Source organism: Colius striatus, chromosome 3 (assembly GCF_028858725.1).
Source record: "Colius striatus isolate bColStr4 chromosome 3, bColStr4.1.hap1, whole genome shotgun sequence".
In the NCBI taxonomy this organism is placed as follows: Eukaryota; Metazoa; Chordata; class Aves; order Coliiformes; family Coliidae; genus Colius; species Colius striatus.
In genome coordinates this window covers 86,952,217-86,979,059 of record NC_084761.1, presented here as the reverse complement: position 1 = coordinate 86,979,059, position 26,843 = coordinate 86,952,217, and the positions used below count along the sequence as shown (strand labels likewise).

Sequence of the window (26,843 nt, the reverse complement as noted above, 5' to 3'; positions counted from 1 at the left end):
TCCCCTCGGGGTTGCAAGAAAGAGCCAAGTCTATAACTGTACTGCTCTGAGCCCTGCTGAAACACATTATCTGCTGACAATGATTCAACATGATTTTGTCCTGTTTATGCTTCACATAAAAAACAAAAGGGCAAAGTGTAGTGCACTGGGCAGCACTAAAAGAGCAGTACAGGGAAATGGCCAGTGCTGGAATGTTGCAAGGCAGGCCTTCCTAACACAATAGTCTTCTGTGGCTGCCAGGTGAATTACCCCAGCAGGACCACACCAACAGCAGCCACAATTGAGTACATTCATAGCTGATGATAGCTTGATCCACTGTTGAAAGGTTCTGTTCTATAGGGTTTTGAACTACTGTGTCACTTACCAATGCAATTCCTGATTGTGAAGGTTCAGTGCCAGTGGAATAGCTCCCCATGTAGTTGTGTTGCTGTGTTAGTCTGAAGCATAGAATTACTAGGTAATTCCATTAAGGTCTGACCTAAAACAGGAGAATGCCTTTTGTAATTAGTTAGAAAAAAATTGATTTGGATTCAAATACTATTGATATGTGAAAGGAACAATATGTAACAAACAAGGCAAATCTGATTTTACCCTCAGTTGGTAGTGGCAGATGAACATGCAGACAGAGTAAAAATTTAAGTGAGTTTTTCAGTTAGTCATTCTCAGGGTCCAAATGTTGTCAAATGTGGTAATCAAAGGGTCCACATGAAGGGCAAGCTGGTTGTCCAAGGCAGTAGTGCAGGTCTGCAGACAGTCGGTCAAAAAATGGGAGCAAAGACCTTGAAGAGACCAGCAAGAAATCTGAGAGAGGAACTGCAAAATGCTTTTTGACAGAGCTGATAGAAAGATCAGCTCCAAGCTGTGGAGTTGAACACACTTTGCAAAGGGCATATATGTGACAGTGGCCATGACAGATGGCTGCTGGAAATGGTAACAATAGAAAGACCTAGAAGTGACAGTAATGAGGCAAATGTGATCTGCTTTCTTCCCCTGCCTTATCCTTTCTATTTCTTCTAAGTGTTAGGAGCTCACAAAGATGGTAAAGAGCTGCAATTCTGTAACAAATTGCACTGTTAACATAAAAAGACTTTAAATAAAGAAAAAAATCAAAAGATATATGTACAGAGGGTGCAAGAAACTGCATCAGTACTGGAAGTGTTCTGACCTATTAGTCACTGTGAGGGTAAATGCACTTAATTGTGAAATGTTTTATCTGCATCTACCATTTCCCTGTTATTTGCTGTATAAGACATTATCTGTTGATGTACAGCTCAGTGTTCACTCATCTATTAATGCAAATTGATCCATGATTAAAATTTGTAGCCCTTAATAAGCTTACATTACAAATATTCTTAGGAATACTGTACAATTTTGCTATTGAAAATGCGTTAAAGAAAAGACAAGTGAAAGGTCATTTTCCCTTGTTTGGTCTTGATATAAGTTATCTTCCTAGAAGAAATGTTTCTGCCCTCAGGCCAGAAGAGGATGCTGAGCATCCATGAGCAGGAATGGTCTCCCTGGACTTGCAAGAACCAGAACCTCTGTACACCAGAGCTAAATTATGCCCCTCGGCTATTGGACTGGTATATGTGCTCCAGAGGCCATCTACACATCTTTGTTTTACAGTTTCTAGAACAGCTGGAAGAAAACATCAGTGAAAGTGCATTAGCAAATTCATCTAGGCAGGGGTTTTCTAGCTCATTATTTCCTTGCAGAATGAAAACAATCATCTAGAAGAAATGGTTAGTACCAAATTCAGCAAAGGATTGGAACAGGTTACATGAGATCTGTCTCTGTGTGATAACCCTTGGTTAGCAGAGGTGTGTGGCCCAGAGGTTAGGTCTTCTGCTGGTTAGTCCCACTTTTCAACTGTATGAATGACAATTTATTTATTACAAGTTATTTTTATTTCTCAGACAAATAGGAGAGATCCTTGGGCTAAATTAGTGTTCTAATTTGCTGCCTGCACACTACAACCTTGTACTGTATTTGGCATCCAAAATAGCTTAACCAAATATGTGTAATGCTGTACACCACAGTCTCTTTTAATAGAGCCAAGTTCTTTCTGCTACAAGTGAGAGCCCACTTATATTGGAATATAACATTTTTGTTACTCTTTAGATTAGATTTCTTGCACATTAATTAGAGCATCTAGGGTATCAGCTGGTGAAATGTCTTTGGGAATTAGGCTAGCACTGAAAAAACTCATTCAAGCAGGAAACAAATGTGTTGAAGAGGGGTGGTCTGCAGCCTGCTGAGCGAGGTATATGCTTCATGCCTTCCTGCAACAGTTATTCTATAGCACCTGGCTGACTGGGCTGTGGAAAAGTACAGATAGCTTCTTCAGAGTTTAAACACAGTATCTTCTGCATAGCTACCAATCTGTGCAGCATATTTTGAAAGTGAACCTGGGAGATAAAGCAGAGACTTGGAGGGGCTGGTTGTGGAGTTTTAGACTTTGTTTTATTTCAAAAATAACAAGATATTTTCTTTGAAACAGGTCCATGATTACCTTAGGAGCAAGTTGTGTTCCCTATATGAAAATGACTGCATCTTTGACAAGTTTGAATGTGCGTGGAATGGATCAGACAGGTAATCCTTCCTTGTCTCCATCCCTGTCTTTTAACAAGAGAACTCCACTGTGATTGGGAACAATCAGAAAGTAAAGTGTTACACATGGTTATTTTCCACATCAATTTACATCTTCACACACGAGTGTTCAGGCTGATAAAAGGTGTTTGGATATTCGTTCAGCTATGTCTCTGACCACCTAAGAAATGATGGATACAGGGATAAAGGAAAGGCAGTCACGGGCACTGATTCTTCTGATCCCTCCCTGCATTAGAGCAGCCACTTTCCTTATGCACTGAAGGAGAGGTCCTTGTTTTTATCTTGGATATAGTATCTTGTTGAATATTTTAATGAGAAATATTGCCCCAGCATGTCAGAGAGTGTGAACGAGGGCGCAATGTGCTGATGCCATAATCTTAGCAAATGGTGGCAGTGCTTTGGGGAGTAGGAATATTGTACAGGAGGAACTGAGTAGTTGAGAGGACTGGGATAATAAACATGACTGAAATACAAGAGTATAATGCAAGATGAGGATTTTAGTTGAAAGAAAACACAAACCTTCATCTTATCAGCTGGAAACAACTCACAGGGGCATTCATATACTAGGTGACTGTGGAAGGGATTAGCAGTCTACAAGATGCATGTGAAACAGAGCACAGAAGCCAATTTCTGAATGGCACGTGGTGACTTCTGGCTCAGCAGAGCTAGGAGTCGAGAGGCAAAAGTTTGGCACACGCTGAGAGCCTGGAACTGTGCCTTCAGCTCATGTAGCCTCTCATTTGGGAAAGAGAAAAAGGTCTGTCTCATTGTATTGAAGCAGACCTGCCTCTCTGACTGGGCCAAGGACTGTAAAACTGTGGAGCAGCTGTGAAAAAGCAAATATGATCCTTGAATGGGTAAGACTGGGATATCCAGCAGAGAAAGGAGTAATGATGACAGTATATTTGTGGCTTAGTCAAAGACTTTTGGTCTGCAGTTACACGTTTCTTGTCCCTCATGCCCAAGGTGAATGAACTAATCAGGCAAATGGATAAGTGTTCTAAAGAGTGGAGAGGGCAGGAGTTTCGTTTTGATCGACTTACTTAGCAAAAGAGAAGTTAAGATTATACTTGATTCCAGTAAGTATATCAAGAAGGAACACATAGGGAGGAAGACGATCTAGCTGAGATACATGTGAATGATAATGACACAGCTACAAATAAGTGTTGAGTGACAACAGGTACTGATAGCCTGGAGATTAGAGTTAGTTCCTACCTGCTTAGCTGGTGACAGTGTGGAGCAGTCTTCCCATCCTGAGTAGTGGAGATGTAAAAAGCCCAGCTGTTTTGATGATGATGCACTGGAAATTTGTGAAAGCAGTTACATGAGACATTGGCTAAAGTGGCAAATATCTGAACTTGGAAGTGCATAACAAGGTCTCTTCCAGTCCTGTCTTTTACAAATGCGGGTAAGTGTAATGCCATAGGATGTGCAAGGAGCATCTCTTCTTTGGACTGTTTTCCTTTGCTCTGTTCCCATACCTGCCCAATGGACAAATTTGATATTTATTAAGAAATAAATCTTTTAACTTGTATTGTTTATTATTCAAATGAAGTTATATACTTCCACAGTCTCTGTTATCTGCATGCAAGGTTAGCTCAGCTTTGGGTATCCCCTGTGATACAAACTACTGGCTATTTGAAATAAGACAGGTGGACTACACTGGGCAAAATACTTCCCAAGTTGTTATGATTGTACTTGGGCAACAGCTGTTGTGGAGATTGTTTTGATACAGTCAGAAAATGGAAAGCACACATAGGAATTTTAGGGAAAGATTCAGGTTTTGGGGCTTTTCTCTAAATCTCTCAGACCCACGCATGAATGGATGTTTTAGCAGACTGGTTACTGCCTGAATTTATTCCTACTAGAAATACAAAAATTAAAGCATTTCTTGGACAGTGCTGACTCCTGCCTGAATCTGGCACAGAAGGACAGCACATTTAGATATTGTAAAGCTTTGACACAGGTTCAGGGCTTTTCTGGTCCTTTCCAAGTGCATTGTACAGGATGAGCAGCCACTTGCTCCCAGGCCCAGAGTCTGTCTGCTGTAGTCAAATGAAGGGCTGCCATCCTCATCAGTGGTAAGACCACTGCCTGAATAGTTCCTTAATAATAACAGAAACAGTATTGAATATCAGGATTTAAAGTGAGTCTAATATTTTGATTCGTATTTGACAAATCAGAAAGATCAATATAGTGAGTAATTATTAAGTAGGAACATTAAATTTGTGAGGGCTTCATTTACTGTACTGCCAAGACACCAAGGCATTGTGCAGTACACTGCTTTGGTTTGTAAGAAACTGCTGAACAGAGTAGCTGGCAATATTTGACAGAAGATAAGGGTTCTCTTTAATTCAGTTCTTTAAGTGTCCAGTGTTATCAACACTGATGTTCATCTTCTGATGAACACTCACTCTTCCAAGCTTCTTGCTTCTGTGTCCAACAATATTTGTTTTGCTACACACTACAGGGATTATGGTTTGGGGTTTTTTAGTGGATCATAACTGGAATCATGCTTGAATACCAGTAGCTCTTAAAGAACAGTTCATCTGAGTAGTGAGGTCACTTAATCTGGTCTTTTTGGCATACATTTTTTTTAAAGGACTATCAGTAAGCAATACCTATTAACAATGTCACCCTTAAGAGATGCAGCAGTACAGTATTTATATTATCAGTACATATACACACTAGTAATAACTGCAGTTATAAACATGGTGTTCTTATCTTTTGCAGACTTTAAAGCTACAATGACAATTTAAAGTGATAGAATTGTTCAGTTAAAAATGAAAGCTTGTCTATGATTTAGGTGCAAGTACTTTTATTTTCTGTCATTACTAAGGAGTTCATCTGGGCTATTATAGAACCTGATGGTGAAGCCGTTTACAAAAGAAATCAATGTACGTGAGCTCTGATTAGAACGTGATTGATGCTTGGTTACTCCAATGAACAGGAACTAATACAATCAGACAGAGCAGATCTCATTTGCTGAGGGGCACATTAATCACTGTGTACTTTGGCAACAACAGTGGTCAGGGGAGGGAGTCAAGCAGGGGTCTTACACTAATTCAACCAGATGAGCACATACTATCTGCAGCTGAGTATAGTACACTAAAATCATGCCTTCTTTATTGTATAGACATCATTACATGATATTGTGTATTTTATGTAGAATATGTGAGCTCTGTTTATACAGCCTTTAATTTATTCTACCATTCACTTACAAAGTCATTTAGTTATGAACCACAAGACACATTTTTTGTTCCCACTGCCAACTAAACTCATTTTTTCATTTCAGTTTTACCTCGAAACTTAGCACTTTTACAGCTGTTTATGAGTTAAGCCATTAAAAGAAAACAAAGGAAATCAGTAATTCTACATGGTAGGAAGTGAATACCTCAATTACTATTCTTTTTTTTTAAGATTGCAAATGAATGGGTGCATGGGAACCCTTCCAGAGAGACTTCTGAAGTACCATCATGATAACTGTTGTGCTGTACGCGGATGAGTGAAGTCACTCACAACTGCTCAGTCAGTCCTTTCCTACTGAACTGTCATTCATCCCACTGACTATCCATCCGCCTTCACTCTAATCAGGCGGAATTGGCACATCCCAGTGGATGAGATGTTAGCAGTCTATTCCTGCCTGGCAGCATATGCCATGCTTGAGAGCTAGAGGACATCATTTTGTTCTCAAGGCTCAGCATATCAAGTATTGACTTGGAAGGAGCTAAAGATCCCCTATTCTTATTCCCAGTCTTATCCCAGCCAGCTGAACAGGAGTGCCACAACCCTCAATCCAATATCTCAAGCTTTTCTATCAGCATTCTCCCTAGGAGGCTTAAAGAAGTTCCTTTGTGACAGGGAGTCAGTTTTTTCACACAGTGCAGAGTGAAGGAAAATTCCCCAATATTCCAGCAGGCCCCCACTGCTTGCATCAGTGCTTTCTCCTTTTCCTTTGTTGTGATAAATCTTACTTTTCATTCTGTGAAAAATGTTTTTGAAGAGTTTTCCTGGAACCAATCCTTTCTTCTCATGAGGTCAGCTCATCATAAAGCCAGATCTGATGGATCTTGCACGTCAGGAGACTGTAGATGTATTGTCCTGCACTGGTACACATGGTAGGCAAAGTTTCCAAAGTTAGGGGCTCAAAATGGAATTGGGAAGACAGATTCAGGTCAAAGAAATGATCTTTTTTCATACTAGGTGCCTTGATGGAATTCCTTTGCAGATTGGCAGGTCTGGAGGCAGGCTCTGGGGGAAACCGCTCTCTGCATCTTCTCTCCTCACACTTGCTTGGATTCGATGTCTTGCCGCTCTTGCCACAGGGAATAGTGTTCTGCTGCCACATTTGCAGTCAGGGGAAGGTTAGGTGGGCTGGTTTAATTGTACTGTCATCCTTAAGCCTAGTGTGTACCCATCCTTGACAGTGTTAGACCTGCAATACCATCTCGTTGCTTCCAAGGTCTCTTGAACAATAATGAAGGAAAGGAACTATGACATGAGACGAATTTCTCCAGACAATAGAAATCTGCAGGTGAATAAAGATTTCTGTGCATCTGGGAAGACTAATCTGGGACAGAGGTAGTCCAAAAATTATTATAAAAGAGTTTAACAAACAACAACAAAACCAACATAAACCAATGTGAATCGAGTATGGTTTGGTTTTTAAGCAAGCCTTGATTCTAGATGATATCCTCAGAGGTTCAGGCTGAACCCTGACATCCAGGAAGGCAGCATAATGGTGCAGTTTTGCTAAGAACTGTTGCATGCAAGGAAGACCATAACAGGGATGGCATTCAAGAGCTTAGCTTACAGTAAAGAAATCTGAATGAAGGATGCAGATAACAGATATAAGAAAGACAGGGATTCACCAGCTCTTAGTGACTGGCATGTTTGATGAAATCTCAATGCCTAAAAGATGTTGTGAAAGATCCTATTGCAGTTTAGTACAAACGATGAAATTCTATTCAAATATCCTCGAGGCTGGTGAAGCTGGGAGTTTGCTTACCTCCCAACAGAAGCAGGAGTTTTTAGAGGGGAAAGCTGCATACTGGAGTGTTTCATTTAACAAAGACTCATTACCAAAAGCAAAATACTAAGAGACAGATTTTTCAAAGTATTAAGATGCTTAAAGATGTTGAAGCCATCAGTAGTTCATAGAGTGGTTCTGTAGACACTGAAGCTGAAACGTCAGTGGTTCAGCTACTGGTGTCACGCAAAGTAAAGTTGTTATCCCTAGGGAAATGTTTGCTGGTTTAGTTCTGTGTATTCTCCTTACAGTGCAAGCGAGAGAAACTTTTCTTCTTGAATCCTTTGCTCCAGGCAATTTTACAGATTTGAAATTGATTTTTTTAAAAAATACCTTTCATTGCTGACTATCAGGTCAATATGGCACAGGGTGAAGAAACCTGAACTGAGTGGGTACTGTGCAGAAGGAGCAATTGATGTTCTGCGGATTTGGAATCAGCCTCTCCTGCCCAAACGGGCTTTAGTTCCTGAGAGTTTGCTGACAGATCATCCAGATCTGTGTTGTGACTGCCTAGCTGAAAATAAGATTGCACAAGAGGTTGCAAGCAAACACTTTTTACAGCCCATGGCAAGAATAAAAGTTCCTGCAAAATAGACCACCAGCAGTGCATTTCCTTCCCTGCATGCCATGGTGAGCCCAGCCCTGCAGATCTTCCAGCACCCCAACATCTCTGGTGCCACAGCTTGCACTACCAAATTCCTGCCAGATTCAAAAGCACAGGAACTCATCACTACATGTGGTGAGACAGGAAACCCAACCACCAGCTCATTTCTCCAGGCTTCAGCCCAAAGGAGAAGGCAAGAATGGAAGCACAAAATACTTGAGAGTTGAGCAAGTTGTCTGTGAGTGTAAGCAAGACTGGAGGTAGTGGGAGATCACAAAGAAAGGATGAGCAGTGATACCTCCAAAAGTAAAATAAAGAGATGAGAGGGGAGAAAAAAGGAAGAAAGAAAGGGAAATGACAAAGTGAAGCAAAAGAGACAGAACAGAACAGGGAATAGAGGATGAAGCTCAGGAGGATACTTCACTGCCAGGAGAGAGAAGCAGATAAGGTTTTTAAAAATTGTAGAGCAGGATACAGGGAAATAGAAAAATGGGAGAGGAGAAGAAAAGGGGTGAGGGAGTGCGGGGTGGAGAAAGGAAAACCTGGCTGGTAAGTGTGGTAAAGACCAGAGTCAGAACTGGAGTGGAAGAAAGAGGAAAGAAAAGACAGAATAACAACTAGGGAGGGAGTAAGAGGAAAAGTCAATTAAGAAAAAGTAGAATTGGTCTGCGTGAGGGTTTTCCTCTTTCCCTTTTACCTTCTGTAGGAACACATTTGTCCTGTTTGTAAAGAAAGAAGAAAATAAAGAGAATAAGACTTTAGGGGATAACAACCCCACCTAAAGGCTGAGATTTGACAGTGAGTTGCCTCAGATTGCATCATCGATAAGCAGAAGTGCCCCAGTGCCTGCACAAACCGGAGGGATTAGTAGCATTTTGTATTGTCACTCCAAATAGGGATACCTGAAGGGCTGCAGGAACCTTCAGGCTGCTGAAGGAGGGAGCACTGAGTGCTCAATGTGCTTAGGCAGAGCTTTTTGGGGCTACTCTGAATTTGTGTAGGGGTTTTGGTTGAGGAGCTTTGTTTCTGAACCAGCCTCACTTGCAAAGGTTTTGTGCAAACACTCATGATGACACTGCTGTGCAGAGCAGAGTCTGAAAATACAGAACAAGCTCTTCCTATACCCAGCTACAATTTTTATTCTAATAAATATATATATTAAAATCTCCTTATCACAAACATTCCATTATTGTACATTATATTTTCCTGAGAGGGAATAAATTGCAGCCTTACATCTAATTCTTACTCTCTTTTATTGTTATTTTAAGCAGCAGGTAAGGTTATAATCCATCTGTGTTTGTGACCTTGAACAAGAATGGGCACTTTCTCATTTACATAATGCTATTTTTTACTGAGCCATTAAACTGCAGAAAACCAGGGCCAGCATGAAAAGTAGTCATCTACATATGTTAAAAAAAATAACTGCAGTAAATCCAAGCACAGAAAGCAGACTTTTAAAAATGTGCAAGAGTTCAAGAAATTAAAAAGCAAATGGACTGTAAAGGCAGTTTTGCTGCAAGCAAAGCCTCCTAAAATAAGAATCTTGACAAGCAGCTCTGTGCATTTGGTGCACTGGTACTCTGCCTGCATGGAAACTGCTCCCCTGACAGTTCTTGCCTTCATCGGGAGGGATGCTCCTTGTTCCTGTGGGAACTGCAGCTCTCCCAGTGTTATGAACCTGTTCCAAATCTTGCCTGGGGCAAAAAAGTCCCCTCAGTACTGTGCTGGCCTGTTTGCATCACAAATTGTGTTTGTTAGTGGTGAGATATGAAATAACCTTGACTTTTCATCTTGTGAATAGTCATTACAGCAGGAGCCGTACGCATGAGATGCGGTGATTCGGGAGGAGCAAAGCATTAGATTTACTGCTGTTGATTCAGTTCCTGAAATGGACAACTAATCTTGATCAATAAACTTTCTGCAGCTTTTGGGATACGTTTTATCAAGCTATCACACTTGGGGTGTTTTAGCTTGTGAGGTTGTTATTTCTAGTGAGAGTCCAGAGGAGGGCTATCAAGGTGATCAGGGGACCAGAGCATCTCTCTTACAAGGAAGGGCTGAGACCTGGAGCTGTTTAGCCTGGAGAAGACTGAGAGGAGACCTCATAAATACCTAAAAGGCAAGTGTTGGCAGGAGTCTTTTTCTACTGCCCAGTGACAGGACAAGGGGCAACAGGCACAAGCCAGAACACAGGAAGCTCCACTTGGACATGGGGAGAAACTTCCTTCTTGTACAGGTGAGGGAGCCCTGGCACAGACTGCCCAGGAAGGGTGTGGAGTCTCCTTCTCTGGAGGTTTTCAAAACCACCTGGATGTGTTCCTGTGTGACCTGATCTAGGTGAGCCTGCTTTAGCAGAAGGTTGGACTGGATGATCTCTAGAGGTCCCTTCGAACCCCAACCGTTCTGTGATTCTGTGCCTTACCAAGCAGGACCATGCCAGGCCTTTACAGGTGATGGAATGAAGGGGTGACCTGACTGCATACAGCACAGGAGCTGGTGCTGCTCCTGAAAAGCAATGTGACAGCTCCCTGCCAGGGCTGTGCACCCACAAGTGCTTCTGTTGCCCACCTCTAAGCTGAGGAGCAGAGCCCAGGGAAGCAGCCTCTGACAGAGTGAAGGCTAGAGGTGAGCTGTTGCTGAGGGCACTGCATGCTGTGTCTCCGTGTTACTTCCATCTGATTTGCAGAAGTTTCCTTTAGCACTTCAGAAGCTGCAAAAATCTCAGTGTAGCATCAGCTGTCATCAGACTCCAGTATGCCATCAGCAAACATGGAAGCAGGATGGAGCTGGCAGTCTTGCTAGTGATTCACAGTGTACAAATCCAGCTCACCCCCTTTAGTTCCCCTACAGTGGCTCTGAAGCAAGCAGAGCTGCTGTCAGTCAGAAGCTGCAGTGCAAAAACCATCAGCTTCACAGCTCCCGTTGGTGTGTTTTTCAGTATATCATTCGTTTGTATTACAGTAGCTCCTAATGGCCTCAGACGAGATCAAGGCAAGACTGACTAGAGGCTGTTCACAGTCTAAGACAGCTCTCAAATCCAGGAGTATCTAATCTAATCAACTGGTGAGCATCTGTACACCGGAGGGGATAGTTTGTGTCTTTGAATTTTGCCATGGGTGCATGTGCCATGGGTTCCTGGACAATATGATGCTTAATGCAGCTTCCTTCAAGTGGGAGACAACAGCCAAGTGCTAAAGCAACTGTCATTTGAGGTGAAGGTTAGTTTATTAAATGCAAAACATGTGAAATGTGCTGTGTGAGCTGTACTAGAAAGACAAATAGTTCCTAGTTGCCTGAGTCTTAGAACTGTACAGCTTTTCCTGTGGAGACCTGACCATTCGGAGTGGATTCCCCTTGCAGAATGGAAATTCAGAACAAATACACCATTTGGGGCTGAGACAGGAGAATAGAGTGTGGCCCTGACTTCACATATGGGAAAAAGTTCACAGGGGATGAGCTTTCCAACAAGGCTCTGAAACTCATGATTATGCTAATCCAATAACCTGAGGGCTATGGATGAATTCCTGAATTCATTAAAGTTAGTGACAAAATACCCTCCTCTAGGGACTGGGGGAATGAAGCAACTAGCAATCCATTATTTCAAACTACAAACTGATTAATAGGGTAATTTTTACACAGATCAAGGTATGTTTTCGGTCCCTTTCTCCCAGACCCAGAAATAGATCCTAACTTGCAGCTTCATTTGGACTTCATACAAGAGGTGACAGAATCCAGTTTATCAGTATTTTTCTTTCTAAAAAGTATTGTAGGTATAAATTTTAAGCGTCTAGACTTGCAAAGTCTGTGGCTTCAGGGTTTATTCTGGAAATAATTTACGTAAGCAAACTCAGTGTGGTTCTTCAGAACCTTTTGAAACACCTCTCCTCAAAAATACTCATTAAAATATCTAATTATGCACAAATCTAACTATTGTATCCAAAGGTTTGGAATACTTGGAAAATTTTTTTAAAGCCCGTTTCTGGAATTGTGTTAAAGCACATCTGTCAGGAAAGGTAAAGCTCTGGAGAAAGAAAAAGCCTGAAATATATGATGCTTAAATGCTCCTATGAAGCTGGAGGGCATTTAAAAGCAACTTATTAAAAATATATTTTATTGTCGTGTGAAGTCAATCTCATCGTGTCAGGGGTCCTGATATTTTGTGGATGCTTCAGAATGCAGGTTCTTGGGTAACTGCCATTGAACACTCTCATAGGGGAGACATTGGTAGAAGAAAACGATTCACTCTGGGGAGTACTGGGAAAATTCCTGGGTGATGTTCTTCCCCAGCTGAAACCAGAAGACATCCTGAGGGTAAAGCTCAGCTGTCCTCATCCAGTTACGTCACCAGACTTCCCACAAGCTGCTGTTTAACTGTCTTTGTTTCCTCTCCCTCTCTTTCTCTCCACAGTGTGATAATGACAGGTGCATATAACAACTTTTTCCGAATGTTTGACCGAAACACCAAGCGAGATGTGACCTTGGAGGCGTCCCGGGAGAGCAGTAAACCACGAGCTATTCTGAAGCCCCGGAGAGTCTGTGTCGGAGGCAAACGGAGGAAAGATGACATCAGTGTTGACAGTTTGGACTTTACTAAGAAGATCTTGCACACAGCGTGGCACCCAACTGAGAACATCATTGCTATAGCAGCGACAAACAATCTGTACATATTTCAGGATAAAGTGAACTCAGAAATGCACTAGATTTGTCAATATCCCTCTATATTTCCAAACCAGCCTCTTGAGAGTTGTAGAAGGATGTGATCCTCACAAAAAATTGTGGCTTCTGTGGTGGGATTTGTAGGTTGCATCCTTTCATCCCTCAGCCTGTATCATTATTGGTGGCAAGCCAACTATTTTCCATCACTGCAACTGTATGAGTAAAAGGCACGACTGCAAATCCAGTACTGTGGTCTGTATCGGTTCCTTTAAACAAACAGGGATGTCTATTCACTTTGGGAGCGTTTCAGAGGAGGGTTGAGACTCCTCCCATCAGTCCTGTCAAGGGTCTCAGTGGTTGACAGGACTATGCTGTTGTGGTGCCCTGCCTGCTTTTGCAGTCCACAGCATTTACCACATTGTTAGAGCTTTTTGCCTCAATCTCTTATCAATTTTATTTTCCAGTAACATTTTCCCGTTTTTCAACTAAGCCCAGCCTGTTTGAGTGAGTGAATAGCTGCATCCCTTTAGAGTACATGGCATGTTGAAGGGGCCTCCTGACAGTTGTCACAGCAAGCAGAGTGAAAAGCTGGTGAAAAGCTGGACGGTGTCACCTCTTCCCTTCCCTTCTTTACAACACCCTCTTATTTATTTATTTAGTCACATTACTTTGTGCTTCAACATCCCAAGTGAATAAGTGGCAGACTGGCATAGTTACTCAGCCAGCTTGTTTTAAGAAGTTCATTCTCCATTTGCTCTGTTTATAACAATAACTAGTATCTTCATCACATGCAGGACTAATAAAAAACTTGGTGTTGCCACTCCAACAGGTACTGGCTGGTCAGACAGCCTGGCAATTACCAGCCAAACCTGTCCTGCCATTTAGGGGTTGGAGTTCTGGAAACCTTGGATAGAAACACTATCTTTGAAGGCAATGATTGACTTCAGGGGGAACAAAGTTGCATCACTGCTAAGACACTTCAGAAAGTCACTTGTTTGTTGGTTGCAGCATGGTTATCTCGATCGTGGCCTTTGCGAAATGCAGGGGACACCAGGGTATCTGCAATTGTAAAAGGAATGGTACTGCAGGGTGCAGCACTGCTCAGTGAATTTTGAGGCTTTTAAATGAGTCCATTGCTGGGAGACAAAAATTGTTCCTGGAGAAAAATAAAAAACTCCAAACTAAATAAAAGCTACATAAATACTAGATCTATCTCTGGCTTAAAGTAAATAGTGATGTAAATGGGAAAGTGCAGGCAATCTGTATCAGGCAATCGGTGTAGTGCATGCAGTGATTATAGGGAACAATGCTCTGTGCAAGGGAGTCCTCTTAGTCCAGGAAAAGAAAGTTCTGCTGCATCCTTAATAGCTCTGGCAGAAACATTAGTATCCCAAAGGATTTCTCCTCAAACCATGAATACAAGAGCACAACTCAGATGGCCTGTAAATCTGCCTGTAGTAAAACTCCTCAGAAAAAACAAAGTCTCTAAGCCATTATGCACTGATTTCTTGGTAAGTGGAGAATGTACTGGTGAAGGGATCTGCATGCTTTTATATTTCAATTTAGGGGAAGGGGTGGGTGAAAAATCTGCTTACAAGAACTAAAAAAAACAAAGTCTACAGCTTTTATATGACGTCTTCACACAAACCATGAAATCTGTATGTTCCAGGTTTTTTAGATGAACGCTGTATATTTTGTGTGTCAGAAGCACAGACGCATGTGCATCAGTTTCCAGCCACACTAAACACGTACAGTATGAAATGTGTAGGTTAATTTAAAAGGGAATGAGGAATGTTTGTCTATAAAATACTGTGTGCTGTAGCAGGCATGGACAGTATATGTACATATTTATTCTAATGAGATTTAACAAAATTGCTTTTCCTTTTTTTTTTCCCTCTCCCCTTTGTAAAAAGGTTTAAGAATGTGGTAAATTGTATAGAAAACTTGTTAATGCCAAACTACTGCTTCAAGGGTGTCATAAAATTTCTTTGACTTTTGGCCTTCTCCATTAATCTTTGCAGCTCAAAAAACAAATGAAAAAAAGCTATCAGCTCATATTGGCATTTCCAGCTAGAAGTACAGTAACACGTATATTTAGCTTTTAAGATTCTCAAGTAAGATTCTATAGATAACTTATGATAAAGCAGATCCTAATACAATAAGTTTTTTTTCTTCTTTTTAATTTGAAGTACCTTACTCTATTACAGCTTTGGGTACCAAAAAGAACACGTCAAAATTAAAGAAATAAATATATATCTCTGGAGCTTTATAAAACTAATGGAATACTCACCCAAAATACCATGAAGTGATTATAGAGGAAATCAATAGAAACCTTTCAAAGATCAGTATTCTGTTCCTCTCGTTCACGTCACGGCTCCAGATCAGTTTCCTGGTTTCTTGAATGTATGGAAAGTTAACATCGTCATTGTGAACGTTTCCAACTTTCTTTCTCTTTTTAGTTTGAGCTTTCAGTGCTGTAGAGTAAGTGGTGGTAAAGTTGGTAAATCTGATTGTTTTGAAAGCTGTTGTTCATGGCTGCATTCTTTGTGTTGCACAAATTAGCTAACTGTTGTTGAATAAAAATATAAATATGTTAATACCAGCTTTTTCAATAAAACTACAACCAAAAAGGCATAAATAGATGACTTCAAGACACAGCTTATTTTTAAGCTTGCAGTGAAAGAGCTGTTTAGCTTCTTTCACAAAGAAGGAATAGGACTCACAAGGCAAGCTACTTTGTGAACCCAAAGTGTTGTGGTAAGTAGGATCATAGAATTATTTCAGTTAGAAAAGACCTTTAAGATCACAGAGTCATACTGCGAAGCCCACCACTAAACCATGTCCCTCAGCACCTCATCTACATGGCTTTTAAATATCTCCAGGCATGATGACTCCACCTCCCTGGGCAGCTTTTCCCAATGCTTAATAACCCTCTTGGTGAAAAAAGTTCTTCCTAATGTCCAACGTAAACCTCTCCTGGCGCAACTTCAGGCCGTTTCCTCTTGTCCTATCACTTGTTTCTCCGGAGAAGAGACCCAACACCTACCTCGCTACAACCTGCTGTCAGGTAGAAAGTAGAGTGTTGTAGAGAGTGATCATGTCTCCCCTCAGCATCCTTTCCCACAGACTAAATGCCCCCAGTTCCCTCAGCTGCTCCTCATCAGACTTGTTCTTCATACCCTTCACCAGCTTCATTGCCCATCTCTGGACACGCTCCAGCACCTCAGTGTCCTTCTTGTAGTGAACGGGCTGAAAACTGAACACGGTGTTCAAAATGCAGCCTTACCAGTGCTGAGTACAGGGGGACAATCCCTTCCCTGGTCCTACTGGCCACACTATTTCTGATATAAGCCAGGATGCTATTGGCCCTCTTGGCCACCTGAGCACACTGCTCACAGAGTGCCATGGATGGGCCTGGCCTGAAGGTCAGCATGATGAGGGGTGTGCTCAGATATTATAGCAGAGCTGGAGGTACGTTTTTGGTTTGCATCTTGGTCCAGCTCTTTCCTCTGCTCATAGCCCAAGATAGGCTTTAGGAGATATTTTACAGATGGAATGAGAGATGTATGTATTGTGAAGGGAGCAGTCACAACTACAAGGTTAAAAGTCTCTTCACTGGCCAGGTTGGAGGCCTCCCAGCACAGTGGAGCATGAGGGCACGTCCAGGCCTGACCTCCCAAATGAGACAGAAATTGGCCCAGGTGACGAACCAGAGGGCTACCAGCAGTGCAGCATCCCTCTTGCCCCACACTGCTGTCTTTCTACCTCTAACCCAGGGAAAAATGGGGGGAAAAAAAAGGAAAAAACAAAGGTGGCTTGGCATACACACTTAAAGCTGTGAAAGCATTCACTTCCCAGCCCAAACTCATCCAACCCTCTTTGGTCTTCATAATGCTTGTTCCAGATCTCGGGCTCTATTGAATCTCAGCCTGAGGCAGGTGACCCTGCCTTCATGTTCTACACAGAGCCCCAGGCTGTGAGGAGCCGCCTGGCCATCAGCACACCCCAGCCAGACATTGAAAGGCTAAATCCTTTTTCTGGCTCCAGACCAGAATAAATTTTCCTCAGATGTTAGATTAGGCAATATGTTGCTTTGCATAGCTCTCCCAGAGCTTACATTTTAATTTTTCTTTCCTCCTTTTTGGGAAGACACAGTCAATCCCACTCATTTAGATGGACAAATATGACTAGGCACTGAAGACAGAAATCTCAGCTGAAAATCAACACATCAAGCATTACACTATTTACCTTTCCAGTTTCCCTTTTCATCCCTAAATACCCAGCAGGAGCAGGAGCCAGATGGCTAACTCATGCTTTTGAAATTTTCACGTGCATACTTAGTAGCCGAATACAGCAATTTAACCCTTTGTAGTTTGGGATGGGGGGGATATTGGCAAGAGCCATCTGCTTTTCCTGTTTGCAGCCAGCCAGTCGTCTTTCTCTCAGGCGGAGTTAAGTCCTTTGGAGCCTTCCAAGGTTGTGGATATTAATCCCTGATGAGAGGGCAAGTATAAGGATTGTTTGCCTTCTATGTCCAATTTTCAGTAACATTATTATCATCAATTTGCTCCCACTCCCAATAGTAATCCTTTTCCATTTGCAGTCTTCTCAGCAAATTGCATTAAGTCTAAAATTAGAGCATGAATTCACTTATCTTACTCAAAAGGCAACAGGATTACTGGAGTGGGTGAGATTCAAAAACTTGGGCCTAATTTCATAAGATTGAGTATGATTCTTTAGTTCTGTGAAGCCATGAAATGGTCTGGGTATTTTGTGCAGGACATTTTGCCCCATGCACTAAAGAAGTTTGCTTTCAGAGGACACCATAACAAAGCTTTTCTTTGAAGTGAATTTTTTCTCCATTCTCTCTGAAGATGGATGAGGATCAAACTTTTATTCCCGTGAAAGTGAGTCCAATTGTTAGAGATCAGTTAGAGATCCTAACTCTGGGCCACAATGCAAAGCATTTCAGGTGAAGCACCTGACTGAGCAAACCCCTCAGTTCCCTAAGCTATAAAAGATGCCATGAATATAGATTAGCCAGGCAAGGTACAGATAATTACTTGTCTTGCTATTTGCCAAGTGCAGACAGTCAATGAGTAGGACGAGATTCTTAAACCAACAATTCCCTTGAACAATTATTTTAATTATCCTGGGGATGCTATGTATTCTTTTTATAATGTGGCCACTAAAAGGATAAAACCTAAAATAGCAACTCTGTCCAAGATGCAGCATAGTTTCCTGGACTGTCACTCCTTGTTTAAAACCAGTACTAATCGTGCTATTTGCAGGGGCACGTCTCATGAAGCAGCCTGATCCAAGATACCTCAACAGATTCTCAAGCAGTTTAAGTACAGTACTAAATTTTTCAACTATGCTCCAGTGAGAAGAGTGCTGAGCACAGAGAATTCCAGACACTCTACCTTCTGTGGCTTCATAATTTCTGCAGTAAGAGGAATAACTCTGGGGAAAAATTCAGTGTCAATTATAAATAATAAATACTTGAAACTGGAATTAGATTATCAGATGGGGAGCAAAGACGTTGTTATTCTTCCTTGTTCTACCTATAAATTAAATCAATGCTGCCCAAGCAGGACACCTGAGTGGGACTCAATAACTTGTGCCAACACGGCAGCCTCAGCAGATGCTCACTTTAATTTCTCCTTGTCATGGCTTGAATGCTCCCAACAGTTCAGCTCTGTGCCCTAGACAAGGCTTCTTCTCACTTTAGTGGGAAGATGCAGAAGGAAGCAGAGGTTTTCCTCAGATAGGTAAGATGCTTTGGTCTTTACATCCAAGCCCAACCCTCGGGAAGCCCAGTCCAGCAAGTAGGATGGTCTGGACAACAGAGGACCTTTCCTTCGTTCATGAGGAAGAGATTAAAGATTTGTTGGGCAAGCTTAACACTCATAAGTCAATGGGACCTAATGGGATGCATCCAAGAGAGCTGAAGGAGCTGGCTGACATGGTTTCTAAGCCACTAAGCAGCCGCTTTTGACACTTCCATAACATCCTCATCAGAAAGCTCAAGCAGTGTGGCTTGGATGAGTGGACAGTGAGGTGGATCAAGAGCTGGCTGAATGACAGAGCCCAGAGGGTGGTGATCAATGGCACAGAGTCGAGTTGGAGGCCTGTGGCCAGTGGAGTTCCACAGGGATCGGTTCTGGGACCAGTCTTGTTCAACATCTTCATCAACGACCTGGATGAAGGGACAGAGTGTACCCTCAGCAACTTCACTGATGACACCAAGCTGGGAGGACTGGCTGATTCCCCAAGGGCTGTGCTGCCATTCAGCGGGATCTGGACCGGCTTGAGAATTGGGCACAGAGGAACCTCCTGAGGTTCAACAAGGACACGTGCAGAGTCCTGCATCTGGGAAGGAACAACCCCATGTACCAGTACAGGCTGGGGATTGACCTGCTGGAGAGCAGCTCTGCAGAGACAGACCTGGGAGTGTTGGTTGATAAAAAACTGAACATGAGCCAGCAGTGTGCCCTCGTGGCAAAGAAGACCAATGGCATCCTGGGATGCATCAAGAAGAGTGTGGCCAGCAGGTTGAGAGAGGTTCTTCACCCCCTCTACTCTGCCCTGGTGAGTTCTCATCTGGAGTCCTGTGTCCAGTTCTGGGCTCCTCAGCTCAAGAGGGACAGGGAAGTGCTGGAGAGAGTCCAGCACGGGGCCACCAAGATGATCAGGGGAATGGAACATCTTTCATATGAGGAAAGGCTGCGGGAACTGGGGCTGTTTAGTCTGGAGAAGAGGAGACTGAGGAGGGGTGTCATCAATATTTACAAATATCTAAACATCAGGAGATTGAGACATCACTTCTTTCTATGTTTCTAGTTACAGGACAAGGGATCATGGGCAAAAGCTTGAACACAAAAAGTTCCATTTAAACATAAGGAAAAACTATTGCGGGTCAGGGAGCCCTGGCACAGGCTGCCCAGGAAAGGTGTGGAGTCTCCTTCTCTGGAGGTTTTCAAAAGCCACCTGGATGTGTTCCTGTGTGACCTGATCTAGATGGATCTGCTTTAGCAGGAGGGTTGGACTAGGTGATCTTTAAAGATCTCTTCCAACCCCTACCATTCTGCGACTCTGTGATATTGGCCTTGTGATCTGTTTGCTATACAGGAGATGATGCCCACAGTAAATTTCTCTGTGTCTCAGATTGTCTTGTGGAAGAAGTGAGGAGGAGAATGTTGCTGGTTTAATTATCATCCTCTGACATCTCTGCTAACACCTGAGATGAACAGCTGCAGTCTCCATTTCTCACAGCTATTGATCTGCAAACCCAGGTAGATGGTGCTGCATCAATTGCTCTCTGTCAACATGTTCAAAATACTCTCTGAAGCCTTAGCAGGTGAAGACTTAGAATGAAATAAAAGACAACCTGCACTACTTTATACCACCTTCTTCCATGTATTTTGCAAACAAGTAGGGCTCCACTTGTCTTCTTTTTAAAATGTCTGGCTCTTTTTAGCCAAATTTTGAGCCGCTATAGTAATATTGCTAATGAATGTCTCGGAATCCAGTTCTACTTTTCAATCTGATGCCTCCTAATCACTTTATAGAGCTGCAAGAAATCTGTCCTTGCGCTGCTTATCCTCAAGGTCCTATCAAACCAGTTGCAAACCCAGACTTTCCTGAGATCTACCCTGCATTACAAAAGTGTGAAGACACTTCTTGCTCAGGAAGGACAAAGCTGCATGAAATTCTCCAAAGTGGGGGACGGAAAGATTTTCCTTGTTCTCTTTACACAGTCTGTCCCCAGTGCTATCAGACACTCATCCCAGTCTGTTGTGCCACCTGCTTATTCTCTCTGTGTTGCCTTTCATCTCATCCTAGGTCTCACCACATTCTCCTATTACCTTCTTCCTCCTTGCACCACATCCAGTGGCCAGAAGCCAATAGAATCCCATTGTCTCTCACCACTGGGCCAACCACAGCAACCTCTGCAAGCTGCAGGGGCAGTTTCATGTCAGCATCATGGGAAATGCCCCATAACCCTCCTCTCTTCCAAACTGTCAGAGAGGAAAGCCCTATTTGCCAATATACTATGTGGAAGATTTACAGAATCAGAGAGCTTGTATCTTAGCAACCACCAATGCATTAAAAAAGCAGTTTGACTGTTTAAACCTTCAATTAAAAAATCCACCACAAAGAAGCTACTGTCATGTAAGAGACAAAAGCCCTTTCAGTGATCCTCCAAGAATGACACAACCACTTTCTGCACATCCACCTGCCAAAGTGACCCCATGTCAATCTGTCCCCTTCCCAACACACATGAGCTGGGTGCTGTTCTGGACCACACTTGCATTGTTTGTTCACTTGCAGGAAATGGAGAAAAGGCATGAGGTTTTTTTCAGATAAACCCTGAGGTTTTGCATATTAGTCTTATCCCTGTAGGAGCCAAAACAGGATCTTCAAGAGTTTCCAAGGGGAAATAAAGACGTTCCACAGTCAAAACCGAGAGTGAAATAGGCACAGGGCTGGGATCACCCTGTGTTGGCTGATGTGATACAGTATCTATTCCCCAATTAGTACAACTTAGAAATGCAATCTTTTCCCTTCCAGGGTAACACCTCAATTATCAGTCTTCAGATACACCTTCTCCTTAGCACTCTTCTTCCAAAGATTTGGGCCAGGTGATGGATCTGTGCCAGGCCTCTCTCTGCTGTACATGAACAACTCCCACAGCAGCTGTGTGAGGTTTCCTTACCGTGCCTGCAGCAAACCTGAAATATATCCTTCCCCTGACAAAGTTATAACAAAAAATATACAGCTTCTGCAACAGTTAGTTTAGACAAATCCCCATTTTCTGCCCCAAACATTCAGTAAAGGGAGTCTCACCAGTCTATAGCACACATTATATTCCATTTGACATTATTGTTAACTCCCTGATCATGCGATGACACGCTGCAACAGCAGGATGATGCACCCCAGTGAACTGTAAAGGGAACTGTTGGGGCACCTTTATTTTTTAAAAATAAAGGGCTGTAAATAATCCCTCAAAAGGGAACTGCTTCAGAAGGAAATTCAGCAGGAGCTATGCAGAGTCCCTCATCCACAAGTCAAAGTTTTTTTGCACAGAAGAGTAGGTCTTAAACTATAAACATCAGCTGTAGACATACTCTGAAGGATGAAGGAGCAGGTCTGGTGTTGCAAAAGCCTTAATGGGATGAAGAAAGGTGATAACTATTGTCTTCCTTGCCCTTGCTTCATAGGTGTACTATTTCAGAGAAACAATGTAATAATTAAAGTTAAAAAAGATAACTACCATTCCCAAAGAGTACCCATGGTACATGAGAACTGTGATATAAGGCATGTGCATGTACTCAATGTATCCAGCAGAGCTAAAAGGCTCTATGTGTTACTTCTATAAGCTGCCAGGCAGAAGGGCTGCCCTGGGCTAGAGAAACTTCAGGCTATAGGACTGAAACACTCCCATGGAGATTCACTTTTTAAACAATGATTAAAGATCAATTGAACTGTTACTAGAAGCAGCATTAGGAGAGATTTATGAATCATCCATTTATAACTCTAGGAAAGCATCTTCTGTAAAGAGAAGACTGAAAAATCCATTTATTGTAAAACAATTTGCTGGGCTCATCATCTGCCTCTCACGCTGGTGCAGGGGAACACACACAAGCTGCGCTGGCCATGGACTGCATTGGATGATGAAGCTGGTAAATTCCTTGAACATGTTTCTTACCAGTAAGTGCTTTGAACAAAATCTAGCACCAAAAGAAAATAAACTTGCTTTTCATTGCATCTTTTTGATTGAATATGTTTGGAACTTGGAGTTTAAGAAAACCCATTCAGGCAGAGATATCCACCCTGACCTTTGGATGGCAGCTTCAGCTTTGATTGTAGACAGATTCTTGATCAGAATTCAGACTGTAGACTACTTCCAAGCCCTATTAAAATAACATTTCCATTACCTAATTAATTGTTTGAAGCTATTTTCAATGATTATTGAAGTTATAGTTTGTCACCTGAGGCAACAGCATGGCTTGTTGTCTTGGAAACATCTCCGCTGTCACCAGTGGAGAATAGGGATGGAGGAACAGGAGGGAGAACTACAGAAGAGTTGTTTTGTTGAAATGCCTCATTCTTTAAAGTGAAGAAATTATTTCAGATAAAGACAGGCATAAAGAGAAAAATACACACCAATTTCTGAGCTATTAGGGGGTTTGGTGGGCTTGGCTCCAGCCCTTTCTAATTCAGTGCGACACGGCTTCTGCTGACAAAGCACTGCCATCTCCCATGGTTATACAGCAACATTTGCAAGGCCCTGTCTGATGCCAAACTTGCCCTTATTGTGGAAAAAATACCACCATCTTCAAAAACAGAACAAAAATGCTCTAACAACCTGCTGCCATCTCTCTGTTTGATTTGTAAAAGATGAAAATTCAATCTCTCAGAGTTTCTCCTTCTGGTCTTTAATTGGTGCATGATCTTGACAAAAACATTTCTGCTCTCCTCAAATCTAAGCTTTAATTTATAGTGCCTGGAGATGTCAAGTAAGAGTTACAGATGCAATTTCCCTTAAAAGCAGCACATCATTTACCTAAGTTTTAATTAAACTGCCACAGGTTTTCCCTCTTCTTGTTAGGGTAACAGAAAGTTAATAAAAAGGTTTAAGCTCTAATAAGATGTAATTTCCTCTTTTTTCCTATTTTTTTTTTCCACCTAGCCCATGAAGACACAGGAGAAAACAGTTTCTACCAGAAGAGATATCAGGTCTCCAGGCTATTGCTACTCATGCTACAACAGAAGCAAACTGCAGATCGCCACTGCCAGATTAGTGTTAAAAGATCTTAGAGGCAGGAGCCATCTCAAAAAGCTGCTGAGCTGCCAGGCAGCCAGACTGCATGTGTCACCAGTTTGCCATGCACTGTTTCACAAACTGTTGGTTTATCATGACACAGTATTTTATTACAAGGAAAAGTAGATTATTTGTCTTCATTTTCCAGGTCTGGGATTGCAGAGCGGCTCTGCAATGATGACTTTGCTAATGCTTTGTGTAACGCTGTTTGTAACCAGCGGGAAATTCACACAACGTGTGGTGGTCTATTTTTCCTTAGAGATTTTTCTGCCTGTCTGCATTTCCTCTCTGAAATGAAGTAAACTCAGAACCCGATTCTTTTGTTCCTCGTCTCTGCAGTCCGAAGCCAGGAGCAGGCAGTGCAGCGTGAGCCTGGAGTGCCATCTGATGGCACAGGAGGCAAAGCACGCTGAGGACAGCGCCAGACAAGGCACACATCCCTTTGCCATAAGGGACAGTACCGTTTCCTGCAAGAGGAACCGAAGAGATAAAGCAAAGAAGTCCTCCGAGCTTCCAGACACACGTGTGCTCTCTCTGGAGGGTAATGAACTGAGTGTAATTGCCGGCCAGTTCCCCCAAGTGAGGACATTAGTTGGTGTCCCCAGGACTGCAGTTAAACAACATACCAAAGCATAACAACTCATCAACACTTGTGTGCTGACTTGTACTATGATGCTTTTTGGCACCCTACATCAAATTGCCACTGAGAACTAAATCTCTGCAAATAATTAAGACTAGAAATATTAATTGTTAATCACCTTTATACATCATCCACTGAGTCTCCATAAAGCCAGTGCAGATGTCACTAACACTGACTAATCCAGCTCCACAACAGATGAAATGCCAACCAAAATGAAGTACAAACTTGGCTATAAAATGAAGAGATTTTAAAGTCTAGTTTAGTTTTTACCCCATAAGGAGCATGTTCTCTTAAAACCTAGATTGTTTTTCTAAAATGTACACTGACAGGTAAAGGTTTGAGAACAGGGTTAAGAGAAATATCACCTGTCACAAGAGTAAAATCAGACTCACTGGCAATGCCAGTGGAGCTCAACTGGGAAGGCAGCCACTGCGGCACAAGCTGTGGAGCAGCTGGTCTGTGCCTCAGCCACAGTGGGTGCAAGGGAAGTGTTTTGTAGTAAGAGAAGGGACCCCAGAGTCCGCCCAGGAAGAGCTCATAGTGTGACTTGTTTCCACTCGGGGCAATTTGCTGGTCTTTACACAAAAGCATTGCTCCCTGGCTTTGGGAACATGCTGTTTTGGCAGGAGAGCTCTGGGGGCACAGTTACTTGGATGTGGACAAACTGAAGTGTCAGGTGGCTCTAGTGCTAAAACATGTAGCATACACAGATGTTCCACACATCAGGCATGCAACTGCTGCTTGGCCTAAAAGCTGATTACCAACAACCTCCTGCTTTTTTGTGTTCACAGTATTTTGGGAAGTATGACTGTATATACATGGACACTTACTCAATAGGATTGCAAAGATCCCCAGTTTCAGCAGCAGCAGTTGCAGCCCCTCAGAGGAAACACCCCAAGTAACTCAGTACCCAAATCAGACGGTGCAGTAAAACACATCACTCACTGCATGAATTTCAGTGAAAATTTTTGTCATATGAAAATGCTGAAATGAATATTCTGAAATCTTATGTATCTTCCTGTAGCTGGCAGTGAGAAGATAAAAGTCTTAGACCTTTCCTTCTATACCTATGTATTTTGGAAAGGAAGGTTACAGGCAGTGCAGCTACATTCCTGTTCTGCTTCAGAACCTGAAGTTCAAGTTTATTAGAAGTGATGAAAATGGTTGTTTTCTCAGCGCTGAACATTCCTCCTTAATGAGAAGGTGACTCATCTTTCCCACATCAGGTTATAATTTATAAGGGGAAGTTGCAGGATGCTAATGTTTTTTTTTCCCCCGCAATAAAGGTTAATCTAATCTTTTGAGTAATAATATGAAAACAAATGAACCATCTGACTTCATGCATCTAAACAACAATGTGATTTGGTTGTTTGGTTTCTAGGCATCTTATTTACATTTCAGTAATATTTACATGTAGGGAGGAAGTTGCTACAGCAGGTATATGTCTCTGCAAGCTGGTGAGTTCCACCTGATTAATATTTTTCTAATGTACTGGTCGAGTAGCTGCTTTCCCCTCAAACCTCTCTGCAGTTCAAACACTTGGAAATGTGAAGAACACTGCCTCCATTAACCTCCTCTGTTAAATCAACTCTTACCTTGGCAGCCTGCAAGGGATTCCATAATATCAAGAAAGTATTCGCAGTCTTGAAACTTCTTTTGCCTTTTTCAGGGGAAACAGAGAAGTCAAAAGGCAAACAGACAGGGGTGTGCTGTGGAAGGTGGCATATTATTTTATGCTAAGGGTGAGGGAGCAGTGGCACAGGGTGCCCAGAGGGGTTGTGGAGTCTCCTTCCTTGGAGGTCTTCAAGACCCACCTGGACATGTTCCTATGCGACCTGATCTAGGTGAACCTGCTTCTGCAGCGGGGTTGGACTAGATGATCTCTAAAGGTCCCTTCCAACCCCTACCATTCTATGATTCTATGATTCAAAGGCTCACATTCTTATTACCCCGAGCTACAAAAAATGGCAAGTAAGTTTACAATCAATAATAACTCTTTATGGCACTTAGAAGATCAGTTAATTTATAGGAAGTAAAACCACACATAATTCCTACAGACACACTGATTGCTTTCTCTGGAAGGGCAAAACACAAAGTATAGACTCTGCATTCTTGCATAGAGCAAGAGACTCCAAGTCATTTTCAGAGCAGGCTCTTAAATGATTCAGAATTTCTATGCGTTGTGTTGTTTTTCTGTGCTTGTGGAAGAATGTACCGGTTTGGAGAACACGCAGTACTTCCATGTGACTTTGAGGATGGAATTCAAATAATGAATATTTACTCTAAATTCTGTACATTCTAAACGCTAAAGCTGAGCTTTCAGAACAGCTGAACCTAATTTGGATGTGTCAATAGCCGTGTAATAGCCTCTCCTCCTCTTCAGTTAATTAATACTAATTCAAAAGATTGAATTATAAGCCTAAAGAAAGGGCACCTATCTTTGGAACTGGTTATAATTCATCATATCTAAAAATTG

At 42.2% G+C, this 26,843-nt stretch overlaps 1 protein-coding gene across 3 annotated transcripts in view; it reads left to right on the top strand.

Moving 5' to 3' along the window:
- The window catches only part of PPP2R2C (protein phosphatase 2 regulatory subunit Bgamma), a 205,085-nt gene extending 189,560 nt beyond the window's left edge, over positions 1-15,525 (top strand). For all 3 annotated transcript variants that reach the window (XM_061992350.1, XM_061992351.1, XM_061992352.1), the window contains 2 exons: positions 2,501-2,592; positions 12,652-15,525. In XM_061992350.1, coding sequence (XP_061848334.1) covers positions 2,501-2,592; positions 12,652-12,943 — 384 coding nt within the window. In that variant the 3' untranslated portion in view covers positions 12,944-15,525. The remainder of the gene's footprint in view (positions 1-2,500; positions 2,593-12,651) is intronic.
- Positions 15,526-26,843: the final 11,318 nt, after the last annotated feature.